At 32.8% G+C, this 17,368-nt stretch overlaps 1 protein-coding gene across 3 annotated transcripts in view; it reads left to right on the top strand.

Moving 5' to 3' along the window:
- Window positions 1-1,816: 1,816 nt before the first annotated feature.
- LOC111044310 (carbonic anhydrase 2) overlaps window positions 1,817-17,368 on the top strand; it is a 73,917-nt gene continuing 58,365 nt past the window's right edge. The window contains exons 1-2 of one of the 3 annotated variants that reach the window (XM_039434862.1): window positions 1,817-1,961; window positions 11,384-11,774. In XM_039434862.1, the coding sequence (XP_039290796.1) occupies window positions 11,624-11,774 (151 nt within the window). In that variant the 5' untranslated portion in view covers window positions 1,817-1,961; window positions 11,384-11,623. Of the gene's footprint in view, window positions 1,962-9,765; window positions 10,054-11,383; window positions 11,775-17,368 lie in introns of those variants that run through there. The other 2 variants (XM_039434861.1, XM_039434860.1) reach the window with 2 other exon arrangements.

Below are 17,368 nucleotides of genomic sequence, written 5' to 3'. Positions count from 1 at the left end.
GTCGGCGTGGCCAATAATTTAACGAAGAAAAAATTTATGTTTCTGCACTGAAATATTTTTCGAAGCGTAGATTGGGGCCCCTTTTAAAACTTATAACTCACGTGAATTTCCTTGGCGGTCGTGGTTTTCTTCTTTAGATCAAAAATCGTTTGATCGGCAGCAATCCAGGCTTTGGTTTCAGCACGTGTGGAATTTTAGTTTAAATATCTCCTTCACCGAATTAATTAAGGGATAATTTACTTTAAGCTTTTAAATTTATCGATTGATGAAAACATAAATTTACAAATAACAAATAGATTGGCCTAAAATATCGGCTCACAAATAGAACATATAAAAATCGAACAAGAAATTTTACAAATAGGTCTTGGTAACTATAAAAAGAGATCTGAACGGTGAGGATTTCAAAAGGGAAGTGCTGTCTTTTCTCTAAGCTTCTTGGCTAGACCTTTCTTCTGAGAATCTCGATGTAATAATTTGCATAAAAATTTGTCATTGGTAGAACGCTTGTGACGTAGACATGACGTCAGTGGCAAGCAGTAGAATATAATTCCTTTAATTACAATAATAATTTAATTTATGTAATTCTTAAAACTGCTTAATCTTATAGACATAGTTCCTCTCATACAATGTACATGTGCTAGCGTATATGATAAGGCAGGGTTGTTGTCTGATAGTAGATTAACATGTGTTGCTTTCAAACGATCACCTTCTTGGTGCTATTTCTATGCACTATGATTGGCTTAGGCTTGCCAAAGAGATTTAATTACCATGTGGTTCAGTTGAATTAAATCATTAATAAATTAATATTCTTATATAGTTTTATTAGGTTTGAGACTGTTATAATTAATTTCTGCCGTTTTATCAATAATATAATTTCATGCTATGACCTATTTAGTTACAATAAGACCTGACATATAATATAATTTCTTAAATAATAAATAATTTCAACGATAATACATACATTTTATTTTTTTATTTGAAATTCTTGGTCCTTTATTGATAGTTTTATAATTTTTAGAGATGATATTTTACCTTGCATGAAAACCGGCATGACATTTGATAATACTTTGAATCAGTCAGCTGTGGTCAGGCTGCTTTAAACATCTGATCGATAGTAAACAAAGTGTAACCTCAAAATCAATGAGCAATTCATAAACAATTTGTGCTTTATTTGCAAAATAATTATAATTTATTGAATAATTTTCCTAGAAAATATTCGGTACAGAACGGTACTCTTATCTAATAAACAGTTACTGATAAGTAAGCTTCATCGCTCGGTCGCTAACTATTCCTTTAGCAAATTCTTTCGTTTTAGAGGTAATCACAATTTTCTCTCTTCTCATGAGATCTATTTGAAAGATTCATCACAATACCCAGCTTAAAGACAAGCTAGATTTCTAGTTATGATCGGAGAAACAAATATGAGAACACTTGGATTTATACTGGAATATTTACACATGGAGGTTGTACTGATCATATGAGTATGAACATCTCCAAAAACCACGAGAAAAATTATTTCTGCACCAAACGTGCCTAAATTGTTGCCTAATTTGTTTTGTTTTAATTAGAAATTAAATTAGATCGATTTCCTAAACACCGATTAAACTCCTTTCTGAGACAAAGAATAATGGAAAACCATTCCAAAGAAAAACTTATTTCATCGTCATGTATTGTAAACCAACAATGGAATCGGCTTTGTTTACTTCCTTCTCTAAAAAGAGATTGTTTATCACAAATGTGGAATTGTGGTTTCCTGAAAGCCAGCTGAATATAGAAATGATGTTCAAAGATGGTAAGATGGAGAAAAGCCTTATTCAATAGACAACCGCTTGTCTAGTCGACTGGTTTGGTGAATGAACAATAAATTCACTTTCACTCTTTTATCTAGTTGTCTCTAGATTGTAGGTCTTCTGAAAAGTTCAACCGGAGCCGCCTTCACAATAGAAGGCCCTCTCTCGAAGGTACTTTATATCTCACCTTACATTAGAATGAATTGATCAAGGCTTCAAACCCTTCCATCATCATCCCGATATATGTATCATATCTACTAAATTTTTGTTTTGTGCTAATCTTATTTATCTAGAAATAAAAAATATCCAAGCACCCCATTTTAAAACTTTTCTTTATTAATCACTACGGTACATGTTTCAACATATCAATGCCATTTTTAAGTGAGTGAATCACTCTGTCGAAACATGTAGTGATTAATAAAGTAGAGTTTCAAAAAAGGGTATTCTTGGAATTTTTTATTTCCAGATCATAACTGTATCGAGTCAATCCCTTTCAAAAAACATTTAAATATCACATTAGTAAATGTTCTTTATGAAAAAGTTTCTAGCTAGCCTACTCTCGGAGTAAGTCTATAGATGATTATTTATTTGATGAACGTGTTTTTTTCGTATTAGAGGGTGATGGCTGGTTGATTGAGAGTTAGGATATGGAATTTGTTAATATTGAAATAAGTCAAGATAGATTGAGATCCATTGGCTTTCTACTCCCGATGTAAGGTATCTCATTGACCACTTGAAGAACCGACTCATTTAAATTATGAGTTAAAAAATCGCTTCCCGGTTGTTCAGAGCCCTCATTCATATGTAGGTACATTCATCTCTAATCATGATATATCTCATTATCCACGCACAAGCTCAACCTAATGTGGGCAGCTCCTTCAGTAAAAAACAAAAAAATTCTCAATAAAAACAAATAAATTTTCAATATTGTAACCTTCTATTGTAATATTATACAGTATTCTCAGCTTTCCTAACTATCGTTTCTCATTACTTTCAAATGAATGGAATCCTCTATCCATTGTATAGTATCTCTCTCAAATTAAACAGAATTGTTGATTATAATAATATTGTCATGCTTCATCGTCCCATCAGTCGATCGCAAGATGGCATTTATTCGCTTCCCTTCAATAATGAATAGAAATACTATACAAACTAAATAACAAATAATTTCGGCCATCTGAAATGAGAATAATTGTGGATGCCGTACAGCGTAGGCCCACAGCACTCCCGCGTATTTTTGGCATTGGAATCGATGTTCCGTTAATGCTCGAGCTGGAATTAAAAGCATGTCTCGTCAAGTGGACATGAGAGCATTTAACTGATGGACTGCTTGTAGTGAAATACATTAGTTAAGTATACAATATAATATATGCTATAGATATGGAATGCAGGGGTGACACATCGCATCCAAGCGGTGACACTTTCAGGAAATTCCGACTTCCAACATTTGCCAGTAAAGAGTAAACATAAATATATGTCACACTCTCGTATGCGTAATATACAAAGTAGGCTGTATATAAGTATACGGTGTGCTAATTTGTCGAAATGGAGATTGATATTGTGTGGCTCTTGCCAACAAGTTAGCATTTCGAAAAATCAGGAAACGTGATTTTGTAGTTTGAGTGTTCTGCTCTCTGCTCCGTTTCATATGCAGTCTCGTGCAGGAAGGAAGATGATCCAGCGCTGGTGACCTTCACCCCATGACCTTGTCTTTCCGTTAGGTCTTTATTTTCTTATTTTTCTTCCTCTATCAGCTCTCATACATGTCATGTTATCAATTATGAGCTTCATAAAGAACTTGGAGTTCAGAATGTGTACTTTACACAATGTCTAATTCTGAATTAACTTTCATGAAATGATTCATAGATTTCTTTATCAGTCTTAGATAAAGAAATGGAACTTTGATAAAGTTATGCGCAAAGCGACCTTAGTACAGAATTATATATACAAAAAGTTTGTTGGAACTGTCAATGTGTAAATGTAGTCTCCCATCTATTTTTTAAGTTGATGTATTTTTCAACAAAATTAATTTCTCATAAGTGGATTCAAGATTTTTCCTGTGAGTATTCATTAATATTACTTCTTCAACAGAGCTAGAGTCTTGATACTTATTTGTTCATCGAGTATATTGACCGTAATATTACCGTAAGTTGAAAATTCCAACATCTAATTATACTTCAAATTAGATGACTTCTTGTTTCAAATCAGGAGTGACAAAAATAATTCTGAATTTCTCGATCCTAATGTGTTAAAACAAAAGGTCTTTACATTTCTAATTCACCTCAAATATCCTCCTCCACATACATTTAAGTCAATCACTTCAATTTCATAACCACGCTCACTGAATGAATAGTCTTAAGTCTATTGAAAGATTCAAAATAACTTCAATTTTCAATCAATATATTGACAGAATCTAACGTCTCTAAATTGAACTTCAGCAATCAATTATTGAGTGCTTCTTAATCAAGTTTTGATACCCTCAAATGACGACTTGCAGACTATATTATTTGTGAAAAGTATAAAATATTTACTCATTTTTCTTCATGTTAGCAGCAATACTTAAGATACTGCTTTTTAGTCTATAGCCCCATTATTTTGAGTTGCTTGTTACCTTTGAAAAAGAACGTCATAAATGTAACGTATATCATATTGTTGTTGCCTTGCAACTTATATTTTGAATCGGAAACAATGAAAACATATCTTAAAGAAATATATCTTATAATATCTTGATAGGCCTATCTTAAATATCTTGAATAAATATAAATATCTTAACTGACTCTGCTTTGGTTTAAGCATAGAGAAACAATAGCGTAAACTCAAGTTATTGTTTTTCTATGGTTTAAGCTTTAACTCTTTCTCTGCTCTGAGAATGAATACTGGAAATACCCTACATAATTATGCAGGGTTTTGTACGAACCCAATTCACAAATCCTAGACTCATTTGCAATGTTAGCGAGAGCTAGACATATTTCATGCTTTGTATGATTTGATCACATTTACTCACTCTACTTTGACACTACTCATTCCACTAGAGCTGCCTCTATAATTTATATGATCTGAAAACTTGGCGTCACACAAATTTAGTATAAGAATACACATCAGCTCTTATCCATCTTCTAATCCTCGCTTTAATTGAATGCTCTCTTATAACTATTGATATGAGAGCAGGCAGAGTTCAATTACCTCCAAGCCGACTGTCAAGCCTCACTCAGAGGCGCGCTTTATTTAATTAATTAATACAAATTATAGCTCAGTTTCATCCTCAAACCCTCCATACTTGACTGTCATGAATGTTAATTACCATTCGGACACTTCGCTTTTGAATCATTAACGTGGGAATCTAGACTTTTGTTTGCTTTTTCCATGATAGTCTTTGTATCTTTAATTATTTTTGTCTCAACTGTGATGACCCAAGTTGTTCCAAAAGTTCTTCATTGTTGAGCTAGCCAACTCTGCTACTCAATCAACTGAGAATCCGACTTCATTTGAAAATTCATGGTTTTCACCAGTGGGCTACTCACAGGAGAAGCGGGATGATATTAATCAGAATTGAAGGTAGAATATTTTTATGGCATAATCTGATGTACTTTTTTGCTGGTAATCGAAACTGCTCAACTCTGCTGAATTCTTAGTCCTGTTTGATGTGAATCAGCCTCAATAAGTGACACTTCGTGTTTATGTCAAGGTTGAGGAGTGAGGTCGTCTTTTTGATTCACAGATACTTCAATTATTGAAAAGCTCTCGATTATTACTTCCAATGAAGTGACACTGAACAAAAGACTTTCCAGAGTTTCACAGAAGAGCTTTCTTTGACTGGTATATTCCAATAATATCATTCTATTTGATCCTCTTCAAAGGCTGTCAGTTTCCATTTTCTCTTTTTTTAGAATAAGCACTACTCTAACAAGCTTGATTGTCAGAAGTATGAAGGTTGTGCGCATAGTTTTCACTGTCACATCGTAGTACTCAATGTAAAGTACTCGTTTTTGTTTCCTCAATCATTTATTCAATCAGTAATAGAATTCATTAATGATGTATGAACTTTGAAAGAGACTTAGTTCTTAATGAATAATTTTACTTCCCACCTTTTCACTTATATTGAATTGCAATTTTTATGATCAAATAATGTCATTTCCATTCTTTCTACAAATCCCTCACAATTCCAACTGACATGCCTCTTTATGTGAATTCCAATAGTAATCAAGGAAGCTACGTGTCAACTCTTGATGATTCTTCATTCACTCAATTGAGAGGGAACTTGAAATTCTATTAATTTATCATCGTAAATTACTTCTTTACTGTTTGTTGAAACTATCTACGTATTCATCACGTACCCTACTTCATGTCCAGTTCATTTTTAGAGTGTCACCGAGAAGAAATAACAGACCATCTCTATCTTTGATTGTAGAACAATTTTTCCACAATCTTTAATAAGGCATCAACAATCTTTTAATACGGTAATAATCTTTTATAAGGGATCTTCACATTATGCTACGCTACGCTGAAATACGTCTTTGTTCAAACTCCCAACATTGAAAGCCACGTCCCGTTCACATCAGCGTAGCGTCATGTCAAGAAACCTTTACTTGTACTAACTTCAATTATAAGGATAGGAACAGAATAGTCTGATCGATTTTTAAAGCTTTCAATGTAAGTCACAATTGTGATGAACCTTCATGAAACACAAACACACTGCAAAGGATGCAAGTGAACATCACCATTCAGCTCGATGACATTCAAATATTTTCAAAATTAACAGCTGATTAGTGGCATTGAACAAAACCGAAATCTATACCTCGACCCACTCGTTCTGTTTGCACCTGAAGATCATCTCTTAATTTATTTTGTTCAATCACTTGGCATTCCTATCCACATTATTATTTTAAGATAAATGTATCTCTTCAAGCAAACAACTTGGATCTTTAAATATTTTTTCTGAAAAAACTGATCATACAGTTCGTTTGTGATATTCACAAGCTATATCAGGGATATTTTATCAGTACTGATACTCATACATGACTCACTCTTTCTCACTGAGTTTGAATACTATTCAACCTCTATACTTGAACCTTATTCTTTATACTTAGAACCCTATTCCACAGATCTGTTTACTTAGTCTATGCTTATACTTAAAGAGAGTTAGGACTTCAAATTGAAGAAAGTTCTACGACAAAGGAACGATATTATTCATACACATTTTAATAGCCAGCTATTACATTATAAGAGCTTCATATAATAATATAATACGTAAATGCCTAATCCATTGAATGTGGATTTCTCTACTTTCAATAGAATGTGCGTTTCTTTGAGCAAAACGACGAGTATTATTTTTATGAGTGCCTTCGTTTATGTGAAGAGAGCTTATGTCAAAAGTCAATGGCCATGTAGACCATTAATATAAAGACTCACCATGGGTGATGGGCACTAAAAGACACCATAGTGTCGGGCGGTCTGTCGATTGACAATTGTACAATTCGTTCCGTTATATTCATGAAAAATCCACGCACGTGACCAGTACGTGTCTCGAATTGAATTCAATGAACTTGATCAGTTTGCTTACCAATGAGTCATTATGTTCTAAAGTCCTTACACTGGCCATTCAAATGAACGATTATTTAATTGGTATTTCTGTATTTAAACCAATCTGTTAGGAATTCGTATAATTTGCTCGAAAATATTTCAGAAATTCAACGGTTCTTTAAGGAATAAATATTTATTCATAATCAAATTGTTTATTTTTTTGTTTCTTATTCAGTTTTAACTTTCTGATTGAATGTTAGGCTAAGTGAAGTTTTTGAGAGGATTGTCAATGTAATACTGTTTCTTTTTGCTTCTTCTACTTTCGTTTTAGTTCTCAAATTTATAATTAAATTTTTAGTAATATTGTATTTTAGTTTTTTGAAATAGCACAACTCGCGTCCGCGCTCAGATTCTTTCTTTGCGGATGCTAATTTTTCCATAAAAATGTAATTTATATTTATGTTTGTGAACTGTATTTTGAATGGAAATAAATTTGATTTGATTTGAGAAGAAAAAACCAATACACTTCTTGACATTAGGTAGACATAAGACGAGGTTTTTGGGGGTGTTGTCTAAAGATGAAGGATATAAGTTAAAAACTGAGCCAGATGCTGATCTAATTTGATTGTTTAGATCAACAAAACCTAAATGCTGAGTTACAACAGAACTGCTTTGAATAAAAGTACACCGCTTCCGGACACATCTAGTGTCATTAAAATCATGAAATGGATCCATAAAAATGTTTCTACTTCTGGAATCAAATTTCCAAAATTGGCCTAATAGATGACTGTGGATTTTGCAGTATTATCGTTTTTTAGATTTTGGATCTTTCTTCTGGATGATAATTGATATTTTGAATGAAAAATAATTGGGAATGTCTATCAACGATGATGAGAATAAAATGACCGGGAAACGCAAAGATAAAATACAAAAAGTTTCTCACTAAAATAAAGAATTTAAAGAAATTGATAATAAAATTATCATGAATTCTTCAACTGGAATCGTATCCCACAACTATCGTTTTCAATTGAAGAGCATTACATCATTATTCAAGGTATTGATAAGATAGTGATCCACAGAAGTGTCTAGAAAAATACCCTTTTTCAGGTTTCACTTATTCATGTATTTTCAAGTTATTCATCCGTTTTTTCTACAGTTGATTCGTTTGTCACAGTCTCTCCGTAGACAAGTTGACCCAATCTCTTCTAGATAGTTCTCACTAAGAATAGGCTTAAGCTGAGATTTTCTTGTCTTGTCCTAATTCTGAATAGGACTTTCTATTTTTTGTTGACATCTTCCATTTCAAAAAATCCCTCAACTCTTAGACTTTCTATGTTCTTCTGGTAACCTTCAACTACCTATGCTTCCATGCTAACCTATGCTAACCAACATTCCTATGCTTCCTTGACGTTGTCTTTCGTTATTCAAACAAGATTATTTTCAAGATAGAAATATTCAACAACCAGAAACAATTTTATAAAATAACTCTGTAACCGTTACTGAGAGGAATAATTTAAATGAATACTAAAACTAACCACCCAAATATATGGAAGCCATCACCTCAGTCGTCACATGAAGGCATTTCCATCTCCATAGTTATTCTATTCATTCTTATTTATAGAATAAATTAACGTCATAGCTGTGACCATATAAATTGAATAATAACCAAATTAGAACTGTCAAATTCACAGTTTCGGGCACAAAATATATAGTAGGTAGAGTTGAAAAATATAGAGGTACGGTATCTATTTATAGGCTTTTAGAGTATTCTATTGTCACTGGTCTCTCAATATGGTTACGCAGTCGTCTAAATACAGACTTGAACCTCTACCATTGTTCATGGTATCCATTTATAATATTTTCTAGTTCAACGTTAACGTCATCACGGACTCGCAATACGAGAATTCATTTAGAGTTTGAAAAGTGTTTTAATAAATTGGAATTATCATTATCATTCCTACAGTCTCCAGAAATACTATTATTAGGCTACTTCATAGATTCAAGAAACTATAATACTGTAGGGATTATTAATACTACAGTGTGCGGGTCCCGCACGATATCAACTAAGACGACTTTAATCTTAAGCTCTGCAATAAGCCTGGTTAAAATCACGAGAATGTTATAGTAATAACGCTGGTGATAAAATTAAATTAATTAGTTTGACGAGAAATAAGATCTGTGTTTTTATTTTCGTTTTTATAAGTGACGCTTTTCCCCTAGAAATGTTTGAGTATCTAGTAACAGATAAATTTATTACAATTAACTACAATCGTTTCACCACGTGCAAATATTGAGCGAGCGTGTAGTGCTAGTCAACTATTTGCGTATTTTCAGGCGCACTTATCTATAGTACACTGCACTCTCAACCGGCCAGTATCTACAGCTATACAATGCGGCGGGTGGATCCAAATAATGTTGTGTACTATATCTAGAGAGCAGTGTGGTGTATATAGAGAGACGACAGACAGAGGTCTGCGTCTGCTGTCTGCGTTGTCTCAGTCAGTTCTCACTCCTCAACTTCTCAGTTGCTGTCGAACCTCTGAACCGACCGCACTCCCAGGAGACTCCTCGCAGTCAGACTCCCGGTGCTCACAACAACCCACATGCTCGCGTGACTCTCCCGTCATACCGGACGCCGCTATTTCTAGAGTGATTTCCCGACTATTAAAGTGACAAAATAGTACGTGCACTTGAAATCCGGCGGTAACATTTGTGCGAAATTCGTTCAGTATTTCATTCACTTGTAGGTGTTCTGCTTATTTTTAGAATTTGTTGTATGACAGTTAATAATAAGTATACTGTATGACATGACAGTTCATAATGTAGATGAATTGAGGGTTTTTAAGTCCTTAAAATGTATGATATTCGTAACTAATACTAACTTATTAATTCAGAAAATTTTCATTCCAATCTTTGCACTTGATATTTGAGGATAAATCAAAATTACTTTGACAATAAATCTTGACTCCATTACTTTTCAATTAATTTCTAGTTCAATAATAATTATTAAACGAAAATTCAAATTGAATGCTGTAAATTGCGAATATGGACATAATAAATATTGTAATACTGCAATATCTCAATAATTTCCATACATTTCTAGTTCACTTTTGTTTCATAGTTCTAGTGTGTAGAGTTAAATGTTTTAAAATAAATTCACTTCTTACTTTGATCCTACCTGATTTCTTATCAAAATCTAGGTCCATGCATTTTTATTATGACAGTTGAATGATTACATCTATAGATGGAAGTGTAATCCTCTTTGACATCACTTAATGGAAATAATATATTCGTGGTATATGGATCTATAATATAAAGTAGATGACCTTTCAACCATAATATTAATAAATATCAAATGAGCAATCAAAATGTTTTACCTTTTTCAATATCATTCATACCTCGAAAGAAAAAATGAAACCATTCTGTACATCATTGTACGATTGAATTTGTCAATCTTATAGGTTGTTGAGAAGAGCTCCTTCATGAATTATAAAATGATAAAAAAGCTCTATTATCAGCTATGAGATCTTTGATAATAGCTACCAGAGCTGAACCAAAATGTTCCAAATAATCTGCGTATAGAGGTAAATTTAAATCATGGTGGATTAATACAGCCAAGTTGAAAGGGAATGATGATGTGATAACATTGACATTCTCACTTCGACTGTATAATCTGGAATGAAGAGAGGGATTCTTATCGTTGTCCAAACTCATAATCTCTTTGATGTCGTCTGAATACAAACAGCGTTATTTGACAAAATTTGTCAGTACACTCCAATACTTTCTATGGAATATTCTGTCTAATTGACCATTGAGCACATATTTCTTTGATAAGTCATATCCTTCAGGAAACTGGAGCCACTGATAATGATAGACTATAACTATCTAACTAATGATAATGTAGACTTCAAATCAGTATACTATCAACACTTTTTGTATTCTCTCATCAGAAATAAAAATATTTTATCATTGTTAATTCTTGACTCCTGACAAACTCAAATGTTCATTTATTTTTTTTTGGAAATTTTCAAGCTTCTCAAAGATATTAACAATTTTTCAATTTTTCATTGCAGCAAGTGACTGGCTCATCACAAACAAGTGACAGGTTTTGAAGTGCGCTCACTCAATGACAAAAACATCGCCACGAACATTGCACATTGTGTAGAAGTCCAAATATTGGAACATTTCGTTTACTCAACAGAACAACCAAGTGACAGTTCTTGATTTTACTTGAATGTGTTGTAAAGTGCTACTGGTGTCAGTCGTTTTCTGATACTATTCAGTTGTAAAGCCTGAAAGACTGAAAACAAAAAATGTTTTGTTTGCCGACTAGTTCCTACCGTTTTACTGAAAGTAAAATGCACTTCTCAACAATCCATAGCCACCGTTCCAGTTCATCAACTGTCAACAGGATCTCCACCGGCATTATGCTGTGTACCGTTCTAGTCATCTGCTTTGCTGCCGGTGAGTCAAAATATTCATCTATCATCTCTCTTTCAATGTCACTCAAGTTTGGTTCTACATGTTCATTTATGTTCCATACTTGACTCTCCTTTCTTTCAAATATTGGATTACTGTACCAAATAGCCTATATTAATTTGTGAAAGTGCTTTATACCTCAGAAAAAGCAATCTAGAAGTTTAGTATAGAAGTTTTCTCTGGTCATACTTACATGCATGCTTACAGTTTTTACTTGCTGAAGAAAATAGGATCAAGCGAGGAACAGCGAAAGGTCTGAGTCAGATAAGTCATATCACCAATTAAACGAAACGACCAAAGGAGTTGAATTTTTTATTTTAAAGTCTCTGGTATACAGTACACTAGTATACTACAGGAATATTTCATATTTAATACAGGAGTTCATACATGAATATACGAGATGATTAAAATAGTTTCATAATTAAGCCTACTACTCCCAATAGTGATGTAGTAATCTGCTTGGTGTAACCAACAATTTATTATCACTATATTTGAAATGAATTGAAATACGTTTTTGTTATTACATCAATTTTGGATATGAATGGAAAGATTGATTATTCATATTCATTCAGACTGCATGAATCAGTGATACTGTTGTGGTTGAATAATATCATGGTGGAATTGAGATGTGCCATCTCTCAATTTTCTATCAACTTATTATTTTTTTTTGATAGCAATATTCTGTCTCCATACAAAATAGTATTTAAATTTCTTCGCAATGATATACATGGTATTATATAATTTTTTTCTGCGGAAGTCTCGGAATTTTCCGATGGGTCACCTCATCAAATATTTTTAGACTTGTTCCTTAAGAAGTTAATTTATATTCTATAGATTGCCGTTTTTACTTTTTTGTGCAAATAATGCCATTTATTTAGCAGAGATTGAATGAGGCAGTCGAAGTATGTCATTGACAACAAGACCTGATACTGTTGGAATACATAGTGAATAAAGAGTATAGTCTGGTTTCTTGACATCACCCTGACATGGATGTTGTAATGACGTGGGACGATATCAGGTTGTTATCAATTAAAAAAAGGATTGTTATCAGCAAGTGAAAGGTAGTATGATATTGCTTACCTGCATTACTTGACATCAGATTCGATTTTTCAGGATTTTTCTCCGATTACGCTATTGTATTACGGTATTGTAATATTGTAAATATACAATGGTTGTAATTTGATTTGAGCATGATAAGAAAAAGAAAATCATTTATTGTGTGACTTGAAATAAGTTTGGAATATTAGTTTTACAGTTTGGAATAAACGAAATCGTTAAATCACAATATTAGAAACTGAATAATATTAAAATTCGACAAAAATATTTTCCAATAGCACATTTTCGATAAGATTACAAATATTTCAGTGACATGGATGTAAATAGGAATTAAACTGGATTCCCACATATCAGTATCAAAGTCCATGTTTCCGGTTCAGTGGAAATATTCTTCCTATAAGTACCATTTATACTCGCTGGGCCGGGCTGAGTGGGAATAGAGAACTGATTGAAAGTACGAGTATATTTCCACTAAGCTGGAAACTGACTCTTGATACTGTTTTGTAGGACTCCAGCTTTACCATCCTTAAGGGCTCTGTTACTGATGTATAGGTATGTAGCTTTACCGTCGTATTGTTTATTACAATTTTCCAAAGATGCAATGTTTTATAGTCGGTGTTTGAAGTTACCTATACAATTTTTCCTGATGATTACCCATGAAGTTTATGGTCTGTGTGTGAGTTCAAGATGACAAAATGAATGCTGGTTGGAAAAGGAATCAAACAAAGGAAGGAACAGCAATGGAAAACTTTCAATATGAGTTTAATAGATGAATATTTCCAAATAAAAAATGAGATGAATTTCAGAACGCATTCAATAACTATATTGAATGCGAATATTATTCACAATTGAGTATTGGAAAAACAGTTGAGAGGTTTATTAAAAAATGAACTAATATTTTTGAAAAAATCATCATCCAATGAATCGAATGAACAGACTTTCAAAAATACTACACGAAGCATTTCAATAACTATTTGAAGATAAATTATCTAACTATACAAATAGTCCAGTAGCCTAAGTCTCTAGGGCCCTAATAGCCTAAGTCTCGGTAGTCTTACGAATACCAGTTATTATAATTATTGTCCTATTCAAATCCTACTTGTTCAATAAATTATATATTGAGAAACAGATAAAGTTATTCGGGCTCACATCAGCAAAGTATTAAATCTATGGAGTGTGGATGATCCATATTCTACCAAACTTTCAATTTTTCGATTTCCGACTTGTAATTTCTGGAAAGTAAATTATCAAACAAGGAGCTTTCTGATGATGTTTATACTGTAGAGTAAACTCTCACGACTGTAAACTCTTGAATACGTTCAATATTTCAATCGAAAAATGATATTTTCCCTTGATGATAAATTAATATGGATTTTAATCGATGCATTTTCCTATGGCTACTTGGCTACTCGAGCTAGACTTGAATGGATTAACCATGGTATAAGCAACATAGTAAGAATAGAAATCAGTTTCAAAGTAGCACATCTTGTTCAACAAATTTGATTTTTCCCTTGTTTAATCGCTATGAAGCGTTCATGTACATTATTTATATGAACTTGATCCTGATGCTATGAAGAGTTAAGTACTTACATATTATATGGAGTGATATTATAGAAGCCTAACTCTAGATTCTTCTACGGAAACAAACAAGCCGATTCGATAAATTTATTTGTATGAATCCTCATAATGTTATTGTTATTCACTCATACTACAGGAAAGTACTTGTTTATTTAATTCCTAGCCTATTTATTTTGTGATAGGAAGCAGAGGAGGTTAAAGTTGATGACATAATATTATTATGAGATAATATATATATTAAATGCTTCAAATTATTCACACTAACATTTTGATCACTGAGATGGTACTTGAGATTTTCATTCTCGATTCTTAGTTTAAATTTTGATCAGATCAACTTATTTTCAGTGAGTAGAAGATACAGTAAGTTGTAAGCGTAGGCTACCGTACATGATATTGTCAATATTGTTTCGTTCGCTCCATATCAGAAGCCTTGTTTCCCGTATGAGTCAAGCTCAGGATTATAATATATGAGTGCAGTCTGCAGTTATGAATTATCACGATTTACGTTGATCATGTAGGAATAAGTAGGCTTAAATCCTACAAAAACCGTACTTCTTTCAAACTACCATATTAACGGGACTACAATCTTGAGAATTATTCAATATAAATTTTACTAATAAAAATAGGAAGCTCCGAGTGATGCAGAGCCATATATGGCTCGAACCAAATAAAATCGCTGAATATTACAATGAATTTCGGAATATTCATATTATTTTAATAAACGAATCCAAAAGTTGTATTGTGAATCACCTTGGAAGATCATGTGTTACGGTACTTTTGTAACTTTGTCCGTTGATCATGAATGTGTGAGAGATGAGGTTAACTCGTATTGTATGCGACAGAAATACATCTTTTAGAGAGGAAGAGATAACAATGATGGTAGTGCGAGAGAGATAGAAAAGGAGAGGACAATGCTTTTGTGCTAAATTTACAATGTCACTGAACGGGTAGGATCAACTGGTTTGTTTGGATATTGGCTACGCATGTATGCTGTAATACTGCGGTTGCATTAATGAAAAGAACAGACTGGAGACTGGAGTTCCCCAATAAATGAGTTGGATTTGGTTGAATCAACGGTCAGTGACCACTGATTCACACATGATGAACGATTTCTAAAATATATTTAAAGACATGATTGTTGCGTTTAACTTTGGAGAAATGTTATTGGTAATTCCGTTTAGTTTTGATCTTGACGCTCCCTATTATCCAATATTTATAGCCAAACAGTGATTTACGGAGTGTTCTGGTAGTCATTGTGCACTTGAATTTTGAATGAACAATTAGAATAAAGAAATATGTTAATATTCATTCATTTATTGTACAAAATACTATAATCATAATATAATTATGACATTATTTATTCTTTATTCATTTATACAATACGTACATTATCAAAATGATAGGGAGAGGAAAAATAAGGTAACCTTGTGCTATTCCTCTCGAAAATTTAGATAACACATAGTCCGAAATAGGTTGAGTCTTGTAGTCCTTCAATTCACAATATTTTCAGTCCTCAAGTATTTTCACAAAGTAGACTTTCAAATTTAGATGCTTCAAAACTAAACATGAAGAAATATTTCACATTTTTATAACTAAAATAGGAAATTATTCACTTATTAATTTTGAAGAATTACCGAAAAACAAACTTAATTCTGAGGAAAACTAGGCTGAGCCTGTCCAAAAATTTTGATAAAAAGTTAATGTTGTCCAAAGTTTAAGGTTATGAAATCATACACTGCTTCGTCACTTGATTTTCGGTCCAGTAATAATGATTTGAATATTTTGGATTTATATTCTTCATGTTTCTTTACTCACATCAGTTACTTTACTCACATTATGTTTCTTTACTTTACATTAAATACAACTCACATACCTGTTACAGATGTACAGTATGTCGTGCGCAGCAGAGAACAGGAGAAATTGTTCCCTGTCATTTCAATTGGTGCACATTGACTTTCCGAATACAGTACTCTGTAATGATGCGCCTGATATCATGTTTGCTTCAAAATCCTCAGTATTGGACTTGACTCTTGTCATGATTTATTCCTTCCTGACTCTTCAATAATTTTTGAAAGTTTATGTGAAAATAAATTACATGAATACAATGTGCAATTGTATCTTATGTATGAGGAGAGTTTTACCTACGGTTCTCATTTATTTGATACAGTCTTGAACAATAACTCATATTTTCGGTACATCTTAGAGCTCTTAGCATAGCTGTTTAATTGGAAAGATTTGATGAGCTTCGTGCTCTCGGTTCTCCCGTTGGAAGGGTGACTGTCTAAAAGCAGCTCTGATAACAAGCAGTTATGAGCTTCAAAATCAATCACGTCCCTGTGTGGTACGTAACCAACTCAAAACAGCTGGCCAATTCATCGCTCATCATCTCTTCAATTTCTCCGCTCAAGCCTATGAGTTCTATGGGAATCATCGTCTGCAAAATGATAAATTAATCAATTTAGTCATCATATATTCGGTATCAAAGGTATTTTTGGAAAATATGTTCCTCGTTTTCATTAGGAAAACGTCTCGAGTCTTTACTATTGAAGTAGAATAATACTTTTGCTCAAATGAAGAATATATGTAGTTTGAAGAAAAGTGCTGTGAAATTAGTTATCGTTTTCTACAAAATACGGTACATTACTTCCAAAAGTGGAAATTCCGAGGTGATCTCACAAACAATCTTAACAGCTTTGAGAGGTTATAACAAAATCATCATCATCATCATCATCATCATCATGAATTTACTTGAACGGTATTTGTTAGTAGGTGTAATAAAATTTGAAAGCTCATTGGAAAAATACGGATGCTCTTCTCATCTTGAAGAAGTTTATGATGTTTTCCGTAAAACTTGTATTCATACTTACTAGGCTATGTTGAAAAATAATGTTTGCAAATTAACAGCCATGGCTTTTGAGAGAGGTATTATGCAATCTCCGGTCACA

Source organism: Nilaparvata lugens, chromosome 8, assembly GCF_014356525.2.
Source record: "Nilaparvata lugens isolate BPH chromosome 8, ASM1435652v1, whole genome shotgun sequence".
NCBI lineage: Eukaryota > Metazoa > Arthropoda > Insecta > Hemiptera > Delphacidae > Nilaparvata > Nilaparvata lugens.
This window is presented reverse-complemented; position numbering and strand designations above follow the sequence as displayed.